The sequence below is a fragment of the Phoxinus phoxinus genome, assembly GCF_949152265.1.
Source record: "Phoxinus phoxinus genome assembly, chromosome: 10".
Lineage (NCBI taxonomy): Eukaryota > Metazoa > Chordata > Actinopteri > Cypriniformes > Leuciscidae > Phoxinus > Phoxinus phoxinus.
In genome coordinates, this window is record NC_136885.1 from 32,027,079 (window position 1) to 32,047,376 (window position 20,298).

At 37.1% G+C, this 20,298-nt stretch overlaps 1 protein-coding gene across 1 annotated transcript in view; it reads left to right on the forward strand.

Moving 5' to 3' along the window:
- The window catches only part of thsd7ab (thrombospondin, type I, domain containing 7Ab), a 120,595-nt gene that overhangs the window by 95,999 nt on the left and 4,298 nt on the right, over positions 1–20,298 (forward strand). The window contains exons 15-23 of the mRNA XM_079625461.1: positions 2,034–2,218; positions 4,240–4,373; positions 4,460–4,613; positions 5,732–5,873; positions 8,027–8,142; positions 12,622–12,739; positions 14,485–14,630; positions 16,767–16,941; positions 17,741–17,914. Of these exons, the coding sequence (XP_079481587.1) occupies positions 2,034–2,218; positions 4,240–4,373; positions 4,460–4,613; positions 5,732–5,873; positions 8,027–8,142; positions 12,622–12,739; positions 14,485–14,630; positions 16,767–16,941; positions 17,741–17,914 (1,344 nt within the window). The remainder of the gene's footprint in view (positions 1–2,033; positions 2,219–4,239; positions 4,374–4,459; positions 4,614–5,731; positions 5,874–8,026; positions 8,143–12,621; positions 12,740–14,484; positions 14,631–16,766; positions 16,942–17,740; positions 17,915–20,298) is intronic.

The following is a 20,298-nucleotide window of genomic DNA, read 5'->3' on the forward strand; positions in this document are numbered from 1 at the left end:
ATTGTCCTATCCTAACAAACCATACATCAATGGAAAGCTTATTTATTTAACTTTCATGTGATGTATCTCAATTTTAAAAAATTGACTCATGTGACTGGTTTTGTGGTCCAGGGTCACATATTATATAAAATAGTTTGTATTAAATTGTAAATATACATTATTAAATGTATTTTTTTAAATTAAATAAAAATATACTTTTATTTTTAGATGTTCTTGACAAAATATGAAAATCCAATATGTAATTTTATATAATCTTTTTTTATTATAATATTAATTGTCAATTAAACAATTAAACACGATTTCTGTCGACAACTTTTTTTCCCATTTGATTTCACGATGAATATTTTCTTTTGTGATTTTGTGAGATTCTTTTATAACATTGAGTCTCCTCATTAAATTGTTCTGAATCATTATTCTGATTCCATCATTAGCACAGTAGTTGCACACAGTTGCATGCAGAGTCCAAAAATGAACACTCACCATGTGCCAAATGCTTGTAATATTGGTTTTGGCAAGGAATAAAACAAATAAAACTGGCCGGTTGGTTGCCTTAGGAAACAAATACAAGGTTGAAAACAGTCAGTCAGAGTTTTTCTTTTATTTTCGTATCAAAACAAGCAGTGTTAAGCATTTTCAGTGTTACACACACCACACTCAACACCTAAGGGGCAAAATTAAATTATTTTTGAGATGACCTGTTTGCTGCAAAAAAGAAACAACTTAAAAGGTTAGTTCACCCAAAAATGAAAACTGTCAGTAATTACTCGCCCTCGTGTCGTTCCAAACCTGTAAGATTTTCCTTCATCATATAATGCGATCAAGTCACTTCAGAAAATGTGGACTAATTCCCTCTTAATGTGGACCACTCAATTCATATGGATTCGTTTTACGATCTCTAACTTTTTGAAGCATCAAAGTGGTGGTTGCATAGTGGTCAATGGAGGGACAAAAAGCTCTCAGATTTCATCAATAAGATCTTCATTTGTGCTCTGATGAACAAAAGTCAAATGGGTTTAGAATGAGATGAAGCCGAGTAATTAATGACAGAATTTACATTTTTAGGTGAACTATCCCTTTAACCCTGTGCTTAAAGATTCAGCACGTCATGTGAGCTGAGGTTAATAATCTCGGTGTGTGTGTGTTGTGCATTGATATGGTGAACATATGTTTGACATCATAGCTGTTTTCATTGCGTGAGTGTGTGTTTGTGAACGCTGTACTGTCCAATCAGCTTCCAGAACCATCCGTTTTATAATGTATTATTTAACACAGTATTTTGGAAGCAGCAATTTCTCCATTTGACTTTGTTCTTAGCCAAGTGTTGGCTGCTCTTGAAAGGCTTCTGTGAAGGATATGGTGTTCAGGGATGTGTGTGTGTGTGTGTGTGTGTGTGCGTGCGCCTGCGTGTGTGTGTGTGTGTGTTTGTGTGTGTGTGTGTGTGTGTGTGTGTGTGTGTGTGTGTGTGTGTGTGTGTGTGTGTGTGTGTGTGTGTGTGTGTGTGTGTGTGTGTGTGTGTGTGTGTGTGTGTGGTAGGCCTGCAGTATGATGATCCTCTTGAGCCAAATGAGTAGGCAGTTCACACGGCTCGAGCAAACAGCAGTAATAAAATTCAGCATTACTGTAGCTGCTAAAGCATATTACATTTCCCTGACCCTGCAGCCAACTCTCCACACAAAATACTGCATCTCAAAACATGCCTATTTGTACCAATTGCTTTTGAACTTTTTATCCACCTCATAATGTTTTCTGCTCAAGTTACAAGCTTGCTTTTCATTTTTAATCAAGGTTTAAACCACTTCAAAACGGTATGTTCAATCAGCAAGCCTGTTAAACATGTTATTCCCCTGCAGGAAAATCCGGTTCAAACCAGCATGTGATGGTAGTTTGTGGTGCATGCTTTCTTGATAGTTATTTATAGTCATCATTAGTTGGGAAGAAAAACTGGAAGAGACCATCTGAATAACATGTAATTTTTTATTTTATAAATATATATAAACTGTAAGTTTTGACCACGCATGCTGTTTTTTTTCCAGGGTATATAGAGGAGGCCTGCATCGTCCCTTGCCCTTCTGATTGTAAACTCAGCGAATGGTCCAACTGGTCGCGCTGCAGCAAATCCTGTGGCAGTGGGGTCAAAGTTCGCTCAAAATGGCTCAGAGAAAAGCCTTACAATGGAGGAAGACCCTGCCCAAAACTGGACCACCTTAACCAGGTAAACGTCACCCTTCCTTGTGCATGGAGGAAAGAATTGTAAATGCATTCGATGTTAAAGCACGTTGTTTTATGTCTTATACAATGAGTAGCTTGTTTTTTCTGCTCCATCATCGAGTGAGCTGCCTACACATAGTATTAACTGGAACATACTGTACAAATAGTTCGATACAATTACAGTTACGCATTACAATCTCACAATCAAAAATATTGCGTTACTCCCTAAAAAAGTAACGGTTACTTGTCAGGCAATAATGGGAAAACAAAGTTACGTGTGTTGCTCATTTAAAAAAGTAACACAGATATTTTGTTGTAAATTTAAAAGTAATCTGATTACATAACTCGCATTACTTGTAATCACTGCTCGCAATTACAATAGAATTTGGTGTTAGTATTTTTCTAACATAAAGCAATGCTCTACAAATTCAAATATTATGTTAAATAGTAAATTTTTACTTGGATTAAACAATTGTATTGCTACATTTTTGATGTTGAATAAATTGTAAGTGTCCTTCAAATCATTTATCTTGCCTTTTCACCCCATTTTGGATGGATGTTGCTTAGATAAAGTGTGTATTGAAATGCATTATGGGATTGTAAAGGGACACATGAAGTGCTGCCTTACAATTTGTCTAAAAGAAGGTATCTTAGCAGGCAGGCATGCTGATTATTCATCCCTTAAGGCACCTGTGATATCTTAAAACACTGCCTGCATAGGCAGTTCACTATGCTTTGGAGCATAGTTCAAAAGTTTCCCTCAACTTCGAGAATTTTTGGCTCAGTTATACAGTGAAAATTACACGCTTAAGATGCAAAAAAAATGTTCACACATGCAGGTGCATCTCAAATTATTCCGAAATACTTGCCTTTCATCTGCATTTTATTTTTTATTTTACTGAGATTTGCTAGAAATAGATCACACAACATCAAAGCATTTTTTAGATGCTTCTCCTGACAAATATACTGTATATTCTTGGATTCTGTTTAATTTATTGAGATTCAATACTCCTTTTATTAATAAACAGATTATCAGGTTGGTTAAAGGTCATGTCGTTTTACACAGTCTTCTACATGTACTTTGGCACTGTGAAATCAGAATTGAACCCATTTATTTTCCTAGTAGATATTTCTGGTCTTGCTAACTGTGTTTTATGTTTAGTTTGGGTCATGCTGTTTCTTAAAAAGAAAATCTTAACTGAGCACGGTGTTTTATGGTGCTTTGGTCTCTAGATGCAGATGTTCTAATGACATTTTTCTCTAACTCCAATAATGCTGCTCGGCCACAGGCACAGGTAAACACACTTTCTTCTCTTCATTGGTATTTCTTTTGATTGGGAGTTGATTTAAATGTCTCTTATGGATTTTATGTTGTTGTGTTTTTCTATGAATAGGGTTCACTTTGGTGTGCAATTGCTATTTTTAAAACATTACAGATGTCTCACCTTAGAGATATAACTGGCACACTCAAACCCGTGTTATTATTCTGACATAATCTACTAAATTCATATTGTGGTGGGTTATTTATGTATGTATTTTATATATTTATTTAAAATAATTTATTTTCTGTATTTCATTTTGATTTCATTAATGTGTACTTATTTATTTATTAATTATAATCTTTTAAATTAATAGTCTGGTGTTTTGTTTTATTTATTATTTAAATAAATGTTAATTGATGTATTTTTGTTTATTCAATTTTGTTTTTTGTTTTCTAAAAAAAAAGTCCTTCAAACTGCCTTTAGACATGTCCCCAAAAATTTTTTAATGGCTATTATTCATATTAATTTTAATACATTTATATTGAATAGAAAATAAAACGGCTCAGATAATATTTAGTTTGACCTTGCACTGAACATTTCTTTTTCACACTGATGAGATTTTGTAAAGAGAAAATCGTTTTATTTTATTTTTAGAAAATGTCTTTTTATGAGAAATTCCTGGTGTTAAAACCCGACCTCAGAAGAGTTGGATGGGATCAGTTTAGCAGTATTGACGCTGTTAAGAGTGGTTGGTGGGCTCATGTTTCAGGTGTATGAGGTGGTCCCGTGCGTCAGTGACTGCAGTCAGTATATTTGGGTAGCTGAACCCTGGAGCGTGTGGAAAGTAAGTAACGTTGATCTGAAGGAGAACTGTGGCGAGGGCGTGCAGACCAGAAGAGTCAGGTGAGATGCCTTTTCCTCCTATTTATTATACTTTACTCCATCCACAATACCCTGATCATATGTGCTCATCTCTGGTGGTCTTGCAGGTGTATGTTGAACACAGTGGACGGTCCCAGTGATGGGGTGGAAGACTACCTGTGTGATCCAGAGGAGATGCCACAGGGCACGAGGGAGAGCCGACTGCCCTGTCCGGAGGACTGTGTGCTGTCCGACTGGAGTCCGTGGACCACATGTGATCTGGTCAGGATTATTGCTAATCCATTTAAACCCTAGGGTTGCATATAGGCACTGATTTGATCACTGTAAAATCTCAGTTCTTCTCCCGGATAGTGAAAGGAAACGTTTTTTTTTGCTCAAGTCTCTTACTTCTCCTTGAAAAACCCTGGTAACGTCACGTTTTTAGAGGAGATCTCAGCAAAGTCTGAAAATCTAAAGTCAGAAATCTCAAAAGGAACACAAACATTTCTCAGAACAAATAAACTTAGCTGATATACAGAGTAATTTTGCTCTTCCTGTATGATAACCAGTGTTATTCTAATATTATTTATATACTATTATATAGGGCGATTAATCGAATCCAAAATAAAAGTTTGTGTTTACATAATATATGTGTGTGTATTGTGTATAATTATTTTGTATATATAAATACACACACATGTATGTATATATTTAAGAAAAATGTGTTATTTATATATAACATAGTTCTATTTATATATAATATAAATCATTTAAAAATATATATGCAGTATATAAATGCAAATATTTCTAAAATCCATTTATATATACAAAATAATTATACACAATACACACACATATATTATGTAAACACAAACTTTTATTTTGGATTCGATTAATCGCGATTAATCGTTTACAGCCCTAATTGGAATTAGCTTTTACTTTGCTATTTTCAGTTTTTCATTTTAGTTTTAGTAATTTTGTTGTGTACTTTTGTATAGTATATATATATGTTTATTAGTTTTTTTTTCACCTTTATTTCAATTCCAAAAACTTTTTAATTAAAATGTTTATAGTTTTAATTATCCTAAGCATCTGAGATATGTCTAAGTTCTTGCCTTGATGAAACATAACTGAGAAATTTCTTAAATCTCCTAAGAAACATCTGTGCAATACCATTTTTGGGTTATGCCAACAGGGATATAATTTTATCCTCGGATTAAATGACCTCAGTGAGAGGCAGCCGACACTTGAGGCATAAAAAAATCAAAGCAGGTCATTAAGATGCACTTGTTAAACAGTAAATGAACAGCTTGAGGAGAAATATGAGAGAATTATGAGCTCACTAAAGTGAATGAACTGCAGTGTGTAAAAGACAACCCTATTTTATGGGTCTCTTAAAGCCGTGTTCTGGAAGAGGAGATCGAGAGAGGACGGCGTTCGCCCTGCGTCTGCCTAAAGAAGGAGAGGACTGTCCGGTTAGCATGCAGACCGAGCCGTGCCTCCTGAACCGCAACTGCTTTCACTACAGTTACAACATCACCGGTGAGTGGACAACATTACAGCTTTCACAACTATGACTGAGTGATTCGTGGGAAAAACCTAATTGGGATTCTTCTGAGAAATATTGCAATTGTGGTTTGCTGTGCTTGTTTGTAGTGCTGCACATTTTGGCCCAAATTGTGTATGAATATAGCTATAAAATAATACAAGTTTTCAGATCTTCTTCATTTGTATAGACTCCTGCATTCTTTGAGATCATCTTCTGCAGACTTATTGTCTGTTCCAAACTTCAAGATGAGTTCCTTTAGTGGTAGAGCTTTTAGTTGTGTGGCGCCTAAGTTCTGGATGCTTTACCACTGCACTTTCGCCAAATGGATCCAATTTCCCATTTTAAAGTTCAGATTAAAACGTATCTGTTTAGAATAGCTTTTAATGACATGATTGTTTGATGTGTAGTTTGTGTTTTGTATTTATTGCCTTGTTTTATATTGTACGGTGTCCTTGAGTGCCCTGAAAGGCGACCATAAATAAAAGATATTATTATTATAAGAATTATTATTATTATTTGTTATTTTTACTAAATAAAAACATAAAAATTACTAAAAACTAGTGCTGTCAATCAATTAAAAAATTTACTTAATTACATCACCCTTTAAATATAATTAATCACACCTAGAATTAAAAAAAATTAAATATATTTTTATATTGTAATAATTTCACATTTAATCTCCAAATAAATGTAAAAACAACAAAGACTATAGCCTACGTATTAAATATTTGAAGTCCAGTATCACCGATACCAATACTGCTACTCAATTTTATTATTAATTCCATTAATTATAGGCATTCAGCATTACATTATAATTGAAATCTATAAAGTTTAACATTTATAAAAAAAAAAAAAAATTATAAACCTTAAAAATATAGCAACTTTTAATTAAGGGAACTTAAAACAATATTTACATACAAGCCCATTACAATAAGTCACATTTAGCTCAGTCCTTCGATATATAATGGCTCAGTTTTTTCTATTGGCCCAGTCTGACTGGTTTAGATTTTTACTTGCCTTTGCAGGAATAAGAGCTTGATCGTATATTGTAACGCTAGCCAAAGGATGATGGGAAAAAATGAATGCTGCGTTATTGCTTTAAATGTTTTTAATGTGTTAAACTGAAAGATATGGTCACATTTGTTTACATGTTAATTTTGACAGCCCTACCAAAAACTAAATAAAAAAATGTTTTACTATTTTGATATCTCACTGTAATATAAAAAATAGACTGTTTATTAAAATATAATAGTTTAATTTTAAAACTGTAAAATTACAATACTAATATTAATGGCTGTCTTAAAGTCTTCATTTTCAAACGTTAAACCAAAAGCTTCTCTTTTGTTTACAACAGACAGTTTATAATCGCCTCTCATTACAAGTATGGGAAGATGTTTGTTGCGTGTTGTGTTCTCAAAAGCACATTAAAGAAACCTAAACGCAGAGCCGATGCAGAGATGGAGTGTGTGTAAAGCGGCATTCACTGTGAATCGAGCCACTCTGAGGTGCTGAAAACACCAGCGGATAACAAGCTGCTCACGTGACTCTCAAACACGCAGCGCATATATTTATTTAAACCACAGCCTTTGTTATTTGTTAATCGTACTAAGCCATATTGGGATTTCAGTTTATTTAGCTTAATCATGCAGCCCTATTCCCAACACATCTCTTCTGCTAAGCCTTCAGAAGAAAAAAAAACACACTTACCTAATGTGACATTCATGATCCATTGAATGCATAATGGATAAACTCTGTATTTTTTCCTCATAGTATCCTGTTTTTCTCTGAAGTGTATTACGGTACTGCATTTCAATTCTTGTTGACTTTAAAAAAAAGAAATCTGCACTGTGGCTGCCTTCAGTTTTTGAGTCCTTCTAGTCTGGTTATTACCCACAAAGCACTATTCTTTTATTGATTTGAGTCACATGAATGATTTATTCAAGAGTTTGGATCATTACTGGAACTGCTCCGACTTCATTCACAATGGCCCTCCTAGAGCGACGAAGCGAAGCGCTGTGGTCGTTTCAGTTTATAGAGATGAAACCGTGTCCTCAAACCATCCGCTCTGGAGGACGCATGCAACCTCTGACCTAGACATGTAGTGTAATGAGAACCCGCAGGCTGATATCTGTGTGTGTTCCCTTAGACTGGAGCACATGCCAATTAAGTGCCAACGCTGTGTGTGGAATCGGTCTCAAGACGAGGATGCTGGACTGCGTCAGAAGTGATGGCAAATCTGTTGACTTGAAGTACTGCGAAGAGGTTTGTGCATTTGTTTACAGACCTTTTAACCTTCTGTGTATTCAGGGCCTAGAAAATATAACTAGAGCTTCTTTTCCAGATGAAAATAGTGTTCAATTATTGGGTTTGTGTTTTGATTCTGTGAAAAGTGTGTGCATCAGCGCAGCTTTGCCATTCTCATGACACTCAAAGTGTGTCTAATGTTTTTTTGTGTGTGTGTGTGTGTGTGTGTGTGTGTGTGTAACCACACGCTGCCACACGCGCGCATCACGGCAATTTAACATCTTAAAACATCTCGCCCGTTGTAACTGCCATCGTTAATGCAGCAGAGAAACTATGCTTTGGACATTAGTACTGAATATGTGCCTAATTGCAGCACTAAAATCGACCTTTAAACAAGCCTTGTCCAGCGGCCGCATTTACAAACAACAACAACAGCGGCAAACCCATGACCCTGTCCCGCAATCATCACTGGGCGGTGAGGATGTCCCTTTCGATTTTAACAACTATGTGCGCCAACTTGAATGTCAGGAATGGAAAAAGTTTGAGATCCACGAGAGACACTTCAGGAAGTCATTGGATACCAAGCTACTCCAAGAAAGAACTCACTTTGCCTGTTCTGGTGACCCGGCGAAATGGAGTAAAGTCGTGTCCGTCCTTTTCGGAGTATTCTTTCAAAACGGAATATTTCGAGTGGCGAGTGCCGGCGGGAAGGAGTTTGGATTGCCACTCTTGAAATACGTGTCGCGCATCCTAAAAAAGTTCCCCTTGAGCGATAAACATCCAGCGGAATTAACACCGACTGCTATTACTTCCTGGATTGAGAAACAGCTGATCTTCGTGCGAGACGTCATCCAGCCGTCGCTCAGCAGAGCTGAGGAACGCCGCAAACAGCCAAAGACAGTAAGCAGAGAAAAACTATCACACCTATGGCAGCACCGCAGGTCTAAAGCTATTGAGATTATTTTAAATAATAACACATTTCCTTCCCTTCCACCTATTATTAACAACACCAGTAATGTGTATAAGTATTACATGGCCAAATGTCAATCATCCCCGTCTCATACATCGGCCACGCCCCCTTGGCCCACCAACATAGAGACAACTGCTCTTCATTTCCCATCCATTGCTCATTTCACTTTTGACGAAGTAGACAAAGTTGTGACCCATCTGCCAAATAACAAAGCTTGTGGATATGATGGGGTAAAATATGAGATCTTGAAAGCCACAAAACCCTGGTCCACCCATATACTCACCTGTATATTTAACATCTGTTTGATTAATGGGAAAGTACCAGACTCATGGAAGGGGGCTCTTATACATAGAATTCCAAAGAAAGACAATATCCCAAGTGATCCATCTACATGGAGAGACATATCTCTCCTTCCCACTATTTACAAAGTGTTTATGAAATGCCTGCTTTCCCGAATCCTTCCATGGCTTGTGGACGCTGGCATTCTCTCACCCAAACAGAAAGCCTATATAGACAGACAGGGTATGAACGAACATGTGTTCTGCCTGAAGACTGGAATTGATGATTTCAAACACGAATCATGTAAATTATATACCGTATTTTTGGACTTCAGAGATGCCTTTGGGACATTATCTCATAAATTGTTGCTTAATGCATTAGAGGAGATCCATCTACCCCAGCCCTTTGTGGACATCATAACAGATGTGTACAGGGGATCTTTTTTGCAAGTCATTTGTGGTAAACAACTCACAAAGCCCATACCTCTTAAGGTGGGGATTAAAACAGGCTGCCCCTGGAGTGCTGTCAACTTCATCCTGGCCATTAACCAGTGGATGAAATGGATCTGCCAGTGCGCACCACCACATACCAGATCCCCAAACCCTGTCCAGGGGTACGCGGACGATGTTGAGGTGTCCTCCAGGGAGGAGAATATTATTCAAAACATGCTGGTCAGAACGGATGAGTTCCTGCAGTGGTCTAAGCTGGAGGTGAAACATACCAAATGTGCAGCATTCTACGAACGGCGAAGCGGTGGCAACCGCTGGTATAAATCTAAAGCCGACAAACCCCCCTCCTTTACAATAATGGGACAGCCTATCAGGGTCTACTCTCGCCATGAAACATACACCTATCTTGGCCATAAATTTAACATCGCAGGTGAGTGGGGTGAACAGGTACAGGAGTTATCCTGTGCCTTTAAGAACAGGATCGATCTGATCGACTCCTCCCCCCTACCTGTAGCCATGAAACTGGAGGCCATAAGAGAAGTAGCTCTGGCAAAGATACAACACCTCTTTGCAAACATTCACATCCCACAAAATGTCCTACGGGACATGAATAATAAAACAGTTGAGGCCGTCAGGAAATGGCTGGGACTGAACTCACATTCCACCAGGGATATAATCTTCCTCACATTTAAGGAAGGGGGTCTGGGGGTCCCTAATGTGGAATGGACTTACTCCACTACAAGACTAACACACCTTATCAGCATGCTTAACAACGATGATGCTGCAGTCAGAGAGCTAGCTAGAGCTTCACTCTTATTGGACCTCAGGAGGAGAAAGGTCCCTTTGGCCACAGGCAACCAAGAGCACTTCCTAGGCTTCAGGAGGAAAAGCAGCGGTAAACTGGACACACAAGCCGCCGGTTTCGGAGTTCGTTCAGACTGGCCGGACCTAAACGACCTGTGCAATAGACTGGCAGTTAAATTACAGTGGACACAGAGCAACTCACACACGGCACCAGAGGTGTCTGACGCAGTGGTCACAGACCCATCTGTCACTGTGAAGGCCACAGTTTGTCACAACGAGACACAACACACACTACAGAGCACGACGGCAAGAAGATTTTTACTGAACATCAAACAGACGGACACAAAACAACACTGGACTGGACTACGAATGCAGGGAAAGTTGGCATGTCTTGACTTTGCTGATCACTCTATCTCTCATTCTATGTACAGAAATGCTGCAATAGGTGAGGATATTCTGTGCTTTACTGTCAAGGCTAGACTACAGGTGTTACCAACCAGATACAATCTAGCATTATGGTACCCTAAAAACTACAATCCACACTGTATAATGCATTCTAACTCTGATCACCTTGAATCAGTTGCTCATATTGTGAATGGCTGTAATATGTACAAAGGGTTATACACAGCACGCCATGACCGTATTGTGGATCTCATTGCTAGTTCTGTTCAAAACATATTTCCAAACAATATGCCTATGTATAAACACTCACGAGTAATACCAGACTGGTTTAATAGCTCTGATGATGTGTTTTGTAACATCCCTAACACCCCTGATGTTGTGCTCGTGGATGCAGAGAGAAAGGAGGTGTTAGTCCTTGAAATAGGTTGTGTGTATGATCTGTATATGGACATAGCCTTTTTGGAAAAAATGACTAAATACCAACCCCTCCTTGCAAAGATCAGTGACCTAGGCTATACGTGTAAGTTTGTGGCATTGATATTTGGCAGCCTGGGACATGTCCACAGATTGACTGTTAGTGGACTAAGGCTGGCAGGGCTACCAAAAGGGAAGGCTAAACAACTGGCAAAATTCTGCTCCTTGTCAGCTGTGATCGGCAGCCTTGCTGTGTGGCGTAAGCGATGTTTTATGTACCCTTGAATGCCAAAGCTGTGTATCTCTGAAAATATTTGAATCCTTTCTGTAAGAAATTTGATTGGTGGATTCAAATAAAGAAATCAAATGTGTGTGTGTGTGTGTGTGTGTGTGCGCGTGCGTGTGTGTGTGTGCGTGTGCGCGTGCGTGCGTGCGTGTGTGTGTGTGCGTGTGTGTGTGTGTGTGTGTGCGTGTGCGTGTGCGTGTGCGTGTGTGTGTGCGTGTGTGTGTGTGTGTGTGTGTGTGTGTGTGTGTGTGTGTGTGTGTGTATCATTGTTGAAAACGAAATGTTTTGTAACATTATAAATGTCTTTACTGCCACTTGATTAATTTAATGCATCCTTGCTGAATAAACGTATTCATTTATTTAATGACCCCAAACTTTTAAACGATAGTGTATTCCTCATATTTATACCTTAGCAAATACCAGTAAAAATGAGACGGCCCCTAAATCTACTCTTGTAGAATATGATGTTGTGATGTGCCAATGGAAAAGAAACAAGTTTATTTTGTGCCATTTTAAATTGTAGGTTAATGTGAAAAGCGATGGCAAAAGATCAGTTAAAATCCGACAGCTCTGGTCACTTTAATTGGACCCTGTGGGCGATAATTCATATGCACAGCATATTAACCCTGTAACCCAGTTTTCAACCAGCCCACTTTGTACCAGGGTTAAAAACTTCTCACATGTAAAACACAAAGACCCATAGTAAAGAAAAAACACAAATGAGATCCGAGACCTCTTTAATATCTCATTTGTTTCTACTTTTAACAGACTATGATTAAACATAGAGCATATGGGCACTTTTGATGACTGCTTCTCAGATGTTTCTCTGTTGGAATGAGGTGATCTTTTATCATGAATGCTAATGAAACAGTCCGTGTTATTTTCTTCCACAGCTGCGCTTAGAGAAGAAATGGCAGATGAATGCGTCCTGCACAGTGGAGTGTCCGATCAACTGTCAGCTCTCTGATTGGTCAGTGTGGTCAGACTGTTCCCAGACCTGTGGCCTTGAAGGTAAAAACAAAGAATGGACAAATCATGACTCTTTACTGCTGCATTAAATGTGTTTTTAATTGATGTCATACAATACCATACAAATGTTTGCGGTCAGTTAATTTGATTAAAAAAATACAGTAAGAAAACTGTTATATTGTGAAATATTATCACAATAACTGTTTTCTATAATGCAATTTAAACCGTTTATTTCTATGCTGGCAAAAAAAAATTCAGTGTCACATGATCCTTCAGAAATCATTCTAATATACTGCTGCTCAAAAAATATTTATTATTATTATCAATGTTGTAATTCTTAATATTTTTGTGGAAACTGTGATGCATTTTTTTCAGGCTTCTTTGATGAAAAGGTAGTTTAAAAGAACAGCATTTATTTGAAATATATACATTTTAACATGAATGTCGTTACTGTCACTTTTGATTAGTTTAATGCACCCTTACTGAATAAAAGTATTAATTTGTTGTAAAAAAATTCGTACCAACCCCTTTTGAATAATAGTGGACAGTATATTAGTCTCGGCCCAATGATATGCATATTGCACACTAATTTGGAAAATATCTGAAAATAAAAAGCTCCAATCAAATTTCCTGACTGAAATGTTACTTCATAGTAAAGAGAAATCGAATGCAATGGCTTTGCTAGCGTCATGCTCAACTGTTTGTGACTAGGTATACTATGCATGTACAGTAGGCTGTAAAATTGTGCATGCAAAGAAAGAACAAAAAGATAGCATTTGAGAAGGGCGCTAGAACTCTGAAATACGAGATTAAATGATGGACTGTTCACTGGAGGAAAAAAAGATGGAAGCAGCTGTAGATAGAAAATGACAGTCGGCCTGCCAAACACTTCCAAGATAAGGTAGAAAAAGAAGAGCGAGAGAGAAGGCGGCGCATTGTGTGAGGTTTTATGCTAAACACGTGTGGGATGAGCTAGCGAGTTATCTGAGACAGCCGCGTCTTGAGCTGGAAACTGAAAGATGAGTGAGTGTGTGTGCGTGCGTGTGTGTATGCGGGCAGCTCATGAAATCTGTCAAAAACAGGTTCAGGTCATATTTCATTCCAAAATCAAACGTTTTTGACTTTATTTTCATTTTCATAATGTACACTACTGTTCAAAAGTTTGGGTCAGTGTTTTATTTATTAATTATTTATTTGTTTATTTTTGGGGGGAAAAAAACTTTTATTCAGCAAAGATGCATTAAATTGATCAAATGTGACAGTAAAGACATTTATAATGTTACAAAAGTTTTCTACTTCAAATAAACACTGTTCTTTTGAACTTTCAATTGATAAAAAAAAAACAGAATTCTGTGTTCCCACACAAATATTAAGCAGCACAACTGTCACAAGCAGCAAATCAGCGTATTAGAATGATTTCGGGAGGATCATGTGACACTGAAGACTGGAGTAATGATACTGAAAATTCAGCTTTGACATCACAAAAAATAAATGACATTTTAAAATATATTACAATAGAAAACAGTTATTTTAAATTGCAATAATATTTCACATTTTAAAATAAATAAATGCAGCCTTGGTGAGCATAAGTGACTTTTCAAAAACATCAAAATATCTTACTGACCCTAAACCTTTGCACAGTAGTGTAATAAAAAATCTCTTATAATATATAATTATAAAGTATTGATAATCACATTGCCATTTTTGACTCTAATACAGAACAATGAACTATTCCTTTAAATGATCTTGTTCTCTGTGGAACTCATTTCTCTGTCTCAATGCTTCAGGGAAGATGTGGCGGAGACGAGCGGTGGTTCAGGCGTCTCAGGGGGACGGCAGGCCGTGTTCGTCTCAGATGGAGCAGTGGAAACCCTGTCCTGTGCGACCCTGCTACAGATGGCAGTACGGCCCGTGGTCAGAGTGCCGTGTTGAGGTCTCTCGTTTCATCTTTTTCCATTGCATTCTCTTACAGTTAGAATGGCTCAATGTAAATTTACAGATCAGAGTTCATCAAACTTGAACTTGAGCACTGCAAGAAGAAACTTCTTCACAGAAATGCAAGCACATTAAAAGAAGTCTTTCGGCTCAAGTTCAAGTTTGGTGAACTCGGACTTGTGAAGGTTCTAGGTCAAGTTAATTTTTCATGTTTTGTCACTGGAAATGTTTTTAAAAGACATGTCAAACTATCCACACTAAGGTAGGCCTACACAACAGCACAATCTATTAAATTGACTGTAAGTACTCTACCTTTCAAACGTTTGGGGCCGGTACGATTTTTTTTTATGATTTATTATGCTTATGCTCACCAAGGCTGCTTTTATACATTTCCTGTCAAAACGGTAATATTGTGAAATATTGTTGCAATTTAAAGTTTCACCGCTAGAGGTCGCTTTTTAAAAACAATAACAAAGCTAATGTATTAAAGTTTTATTAACGTTACTGTTGTATGAAGCATTTGACTTAACTGTTTCAATTATGCTTAAATGCCGCAGTCGGCCACTGCCGCTCCTTTCACTTTGTTATTTATGCAAGTTTTATGATTGAAGTTACAATTAAAAATTGTTTAACGTCCATCGTCTTCGTCCCTGAACTTAAACTTTGTGACTTCTATGTTTGATCGCTTAAATTCACATTATTTTATTTAATTCTAATGAAAAAGCTGAATTACTACTCATACAGGTCACTTTATCTGACTAGTTTAAATTGTGGGGTAACACAGCTATTTAACTAGGTCAAAACAATCCTACTAAAATACATTCGAGTGTATTGAAAGTTGTTATATAATTACTATGTCCGTTAGCTAGGTGGCTGCTATGAGACACTTGTTGCACATTGCAGTAAGCTAGATTGATATTATAATATATTAATAAAAGCTGGATGACTTGTGTTGCTAAATGACATAATTTGAATATATACTTTATGGTGGATTAAATGCTGTATTACTGTTATTACAAATAAAGCACTTATGATTATGCTATGTTAGCCACTAGGCATGGTACATACTGGTACACATTAAACACGTTCCTTGCGGTAAATCAAGAAAACAAGAGATTCAACAATAAGACTAACCGTGTTGAACTATATAACAATTTGTTTTCTGTTGATAAAAGTATCCAGACACCTGTCTAATAAAACGCATTATATATATTAAAGTGTCTTTGGTTTTTCCTCTGGAAATCAACGGTAAGGTGGATATGAGGTCATTGACAGGCGACACAATGACGCGGATCGTTAAAATAAACAGTTAAAATAGCTGATTTCTCTGGATTTAAACATTTGTTGGAAACATTTGGGATAATGTAAGTACACAAGTCAACAAAATATATATAATATATAACATAATTTCGTGTTTTTTGGATATTTTAATCCAAAAATCTTACATATTGTGCCTTTTAACAAACTTTTTTTATATTAGAATTTTTTAATATAATTTCTGTGATGGCAAAGCTGCATTTTGATCGCATGATCCTTGAGAAATCATTCTAATATGCGGATTTGCTGCTTAAAAAAACAAGCAGCACTATTACCAATGTTGCTTCATCTTTTTGGGAACCGTGATATATTTCAGGATTCTTTAATGAATAGACAGTTCAACAGAACATTTATTTAAAATGAAAATCTTTTGTAACATTATAAATGTCTTTAGTGTTCTTTTTGAACTATTTACTGCATCATTGCGGAATAAAATTTAGGGTTTTTTTTCTCTTTTGAATGGAAGTGTATATACAGCATTTTCATATGTGTTAAATAAGCTTGTGGAAACAAATTTAAGTTTATAATCTAATCTGTTCCTCTTTGTTCTCATGAAATTCAAACAATTTAGTGTTTATTGAATGCTATTGTACAACGAAGCTAATCGGGCAACGCAACACACTCTGAATACGCTAACAACCCGCACTGGAACTCCTCACTCTTCAAGCACAATTTCGCTGTCAACCTCGTCTTCTCTTCTGTTATTCTCTCTGATCCTCCTCCGTTTCAATCCTCCTTTTGATCTTTGGATTTAGGAAGTGTTTGTGACTGCGCAGCACTCACATCTCAAACCTCTGTGTGTGCATGTGTGTTGCAGGAGGTGGTGTGCGGGGTGGGCCTGCGTTTCCGGGACCTGTCGTGCTTCGTGTCGGACGGCTCCAGCGATGGGAAGAGCAGCATTGTAGAGGAAGATCTCTGTGCTGGATTGGAGCCGGCCGTCGATGGAGATGAGAATATTGTTCTGGAGGAGACCTGCACCTTACCCTGCCCTGGTAACAGACTCAACTCACACAGGACTGTTGATCTATGAGTGCCGTCATTGCATGCAAACTGTTATTGGGAAAAACTGTCTTCAACAGCAAAAATAATACTGTGATTAAAAAAAAAAACTGCAAGCCAAGCATAGCATGACAACACTATAGTTTTTTTTTTTTTTTTTTAAACACACTTTTAAGCCATCTTAGTATATTGAATATGATATATAATTTACTAAAATACATTTATATTATAGCAAAATATTAGCAAATAATTATAATATATATATATATATATATCAGAACATGTTCAATCTGTAGTAATTAATTTATATATGATCTTTAAACATAATTACCGGTAAATAGTGAGAATTGTTAATAGTTAATAGTTAATAGGTTAATAGTGAGAATTGGACCCTAAACTAAAGTGTTACCCTAAATATTTATAAGAAAAAAACTAGTTCAATGGCAACACTATTGAGTGATGAATCTACGAGTAAATTTATATATATATAAAAAATTAACTAGTTATTCTAAACAGTTCGAGGTCGGGTTTGCATTTTTATGGGAATGTTTTTAAGATATTGTGTTTTTACATTTAGTACTTAAATAAAGCACATATTATTGCCTTGTTCCGCAAATATGTAATCTAAATAAATTGTTGGGGGTTGAGGGGGGAATCCACCTCAATTGAACTACTTTATTTTGCCATGCAACGATTCATTTACAATTTATAGTTTGACAGCTTCCCCAGCACTTCTGCTGTTGTCAGTTAGTGGACATCTACTTTAGGCAACTCTCCTGCTGATCTGTTCAGGTGACTGTTATCTGATGGAGTGGTCCGACTGGAGCCCGTGTCAGAGAGTGTGTGTGAAGGGTCAGCGTCTGGACTTCACTCCGGTGCAGGTCCGCTCACGTGCCGTCATCGCGCAGGAACCAGAAAACCTCGCTCAGTGTCCCGATCAGGAGTGGCAGTCCCGTCCCTGCACCAGTGAGACATGCTCCTCCTCTCATTGCCATAAAGACACTGCTTTACTTTGATTTAATTCCACATGAATGAATACCTTTCACGTCACCTGATTTAACATACATTTAAGAATGTTACATGAAATGCAGTTGGATGTCTATGGCTTGATTTGTTACAACATTGATTGAGATGGTGAACTTTTAACCCCTTTAAAGCCTGACATATTAAATAATAGTAAGAAATTTTCACATTTTGAAATGAATCAGTTTGAGTATTTAGACCAAAAAAAAGTGCATGTGTTTTTTTTTTTTTGAGTATCATATTTGATACATCAGGCATATAGTATGAAGTGTCGAGGAGGAACAAAAACACCTCAGTTTTATTCAGGGGCCCAAAAAATATGCAGTTTGGTGAACAAGCTGATTTTTTATATGGACAGATTTTCATATAAAATAGCTTCTAACGAACGAGATCTTAATAACAGTATAACAGGCGATTTTAATAAAATGCATGTAAATACCAGTCGTCGCTCTATATCTGCCAATGATGTCGTAGTAAGATGATATTTAAATGCTTATTTTTATGATCAAAAATATGTAGTTTTTATTGTGTGGGCCAAAACATATAATACAATGACTGAAAGATGAACTAATAAACATTCCCCAAAGGTCTGATGGATCATATTTGATACTGCTTGATCATACTTGTTCAAGCAGTAGTTTTGATCATCTAGATGCAGTAGACTTTATAGGGTTAATCATTTTGGTACTTTTAACAGGATGTGAGTGTGACGACACCCTTAATGAGTCTCGCTACAGCTGTCCAAAAGTGTCGACTGCAGTATGTACAGTTAGGTCCATATATATTTGGACACAGGCACAATTTTCATACTTTTGGTTCTGTATACCACCAGAATAAAATTAAAATGAAACAATCAATATGAATTTGAAGTGCAGACTTTCAGCTTTAATTAAAGGGGTTGAACAAAAATTTCAAGTAAACATTTTAAGAACTGCAACCATTTTTATACACAGTACCCCTATTTTCAGGGGCTCAAATGTAATTGGACAAATTAATATAATCATAAATAAAATGTTCATTTTTAATATTTTGTTGAGAATCCTTTGCAGGCAATGACTGCCTGAAGTCTGGAACTCATGGACATCACCAAAGACTGGGTTTCCTGCTTTGTGATGCTTTGCCAGGCCTTAACTGCAGCTGTCTTCAGCTGTTGTTTGTTTGTAGGTCTTTCTGCCTTTAGTTTTACCTTCAGCAAGTGAAATGCATGCTCGATCGGGTTGAGATCAGGTGATTGACTCGGCCATTGCAGAATATTCCACTTCTTTTCCTTAAAAAACTCCTGGGTTGCTTTTGCAGTGTGTTTTGGATCATTGTCCATCTGTACTGTGAAGCGCCGTCCAACCAACTTTGCTGCATTTGGCTTAATCTGGGCAGACAGTATATTCCTATACACTTCAGAATTCATCCGGCTGCTTCTGTCTTCTGTTACATCATCAATAAACACCAGTGATCCAGTGCCACTGGAAGCCATGCATGCCCATGCCATCACACTGCCTCCACCATGTTTAACAGAAGATGTTGTATTCTTTGGATCATGAGCTGTTCCAAGCTTTCTCCATACTTTTTTCTTCCCGTCATTTTGGTACATGTTGATTTTAGTTTCATCCGTCCAAAGAATGCTTTTCCAGAACTGGTCAGGCTTTTTTAGATGCTTTTTGGCAAAGTCTAATCTGGCCTTTCTATTCTTGATGCTTACGAATGGTTTGCACCTTGTGGTGAACCCTCTGTATTTGTTCTCGTGAAGTCTTCTCTTGATTGTAGACTTTGACAATGACACGCCTACCTCCTGGAGAGTGTCCTTCACTTGGCTGGATGTTGTGAATGGGTTTTTCTTTACCATGGAGAGGATCCTGCGATCATCTACCACTGTTGTCTTCCGTGGACGTCCAGGCCTTTTTATGTTGCTGAGCTCACCAGTGGATTCTTTTTTTCTCAGATTGTACCAAACTGTTGATTTGGCCACTCCTAATATTCCTGCTATCTCTCGGATGGATTTATTTTGTTTTTGAAGCCTAATGATGGCCTGTTTTACTTGCATGGAGAGCTCCTTTGAACGCATGATGTAGGTTCACAGCAATATATTCCAAATGCAAATACTACACTTAGAATCAACTCCAGACCTTTTACCTGTTTAATTAATGAATAAATAACGAAGGAATAGCCCACACCTGTCCATGAAATCACTTTTGATTCAATTGTCCAATTACTTTTGGTCCCTTGAAAAAGGGGGGGTGGCTCTCCCAAGAGCTGTAATTCCTAAACCCTTCCTCCAATTTGGATGTAAATACCCTCAAATTAAACCTGAGAGTGTGCACTTTCAGCCCATA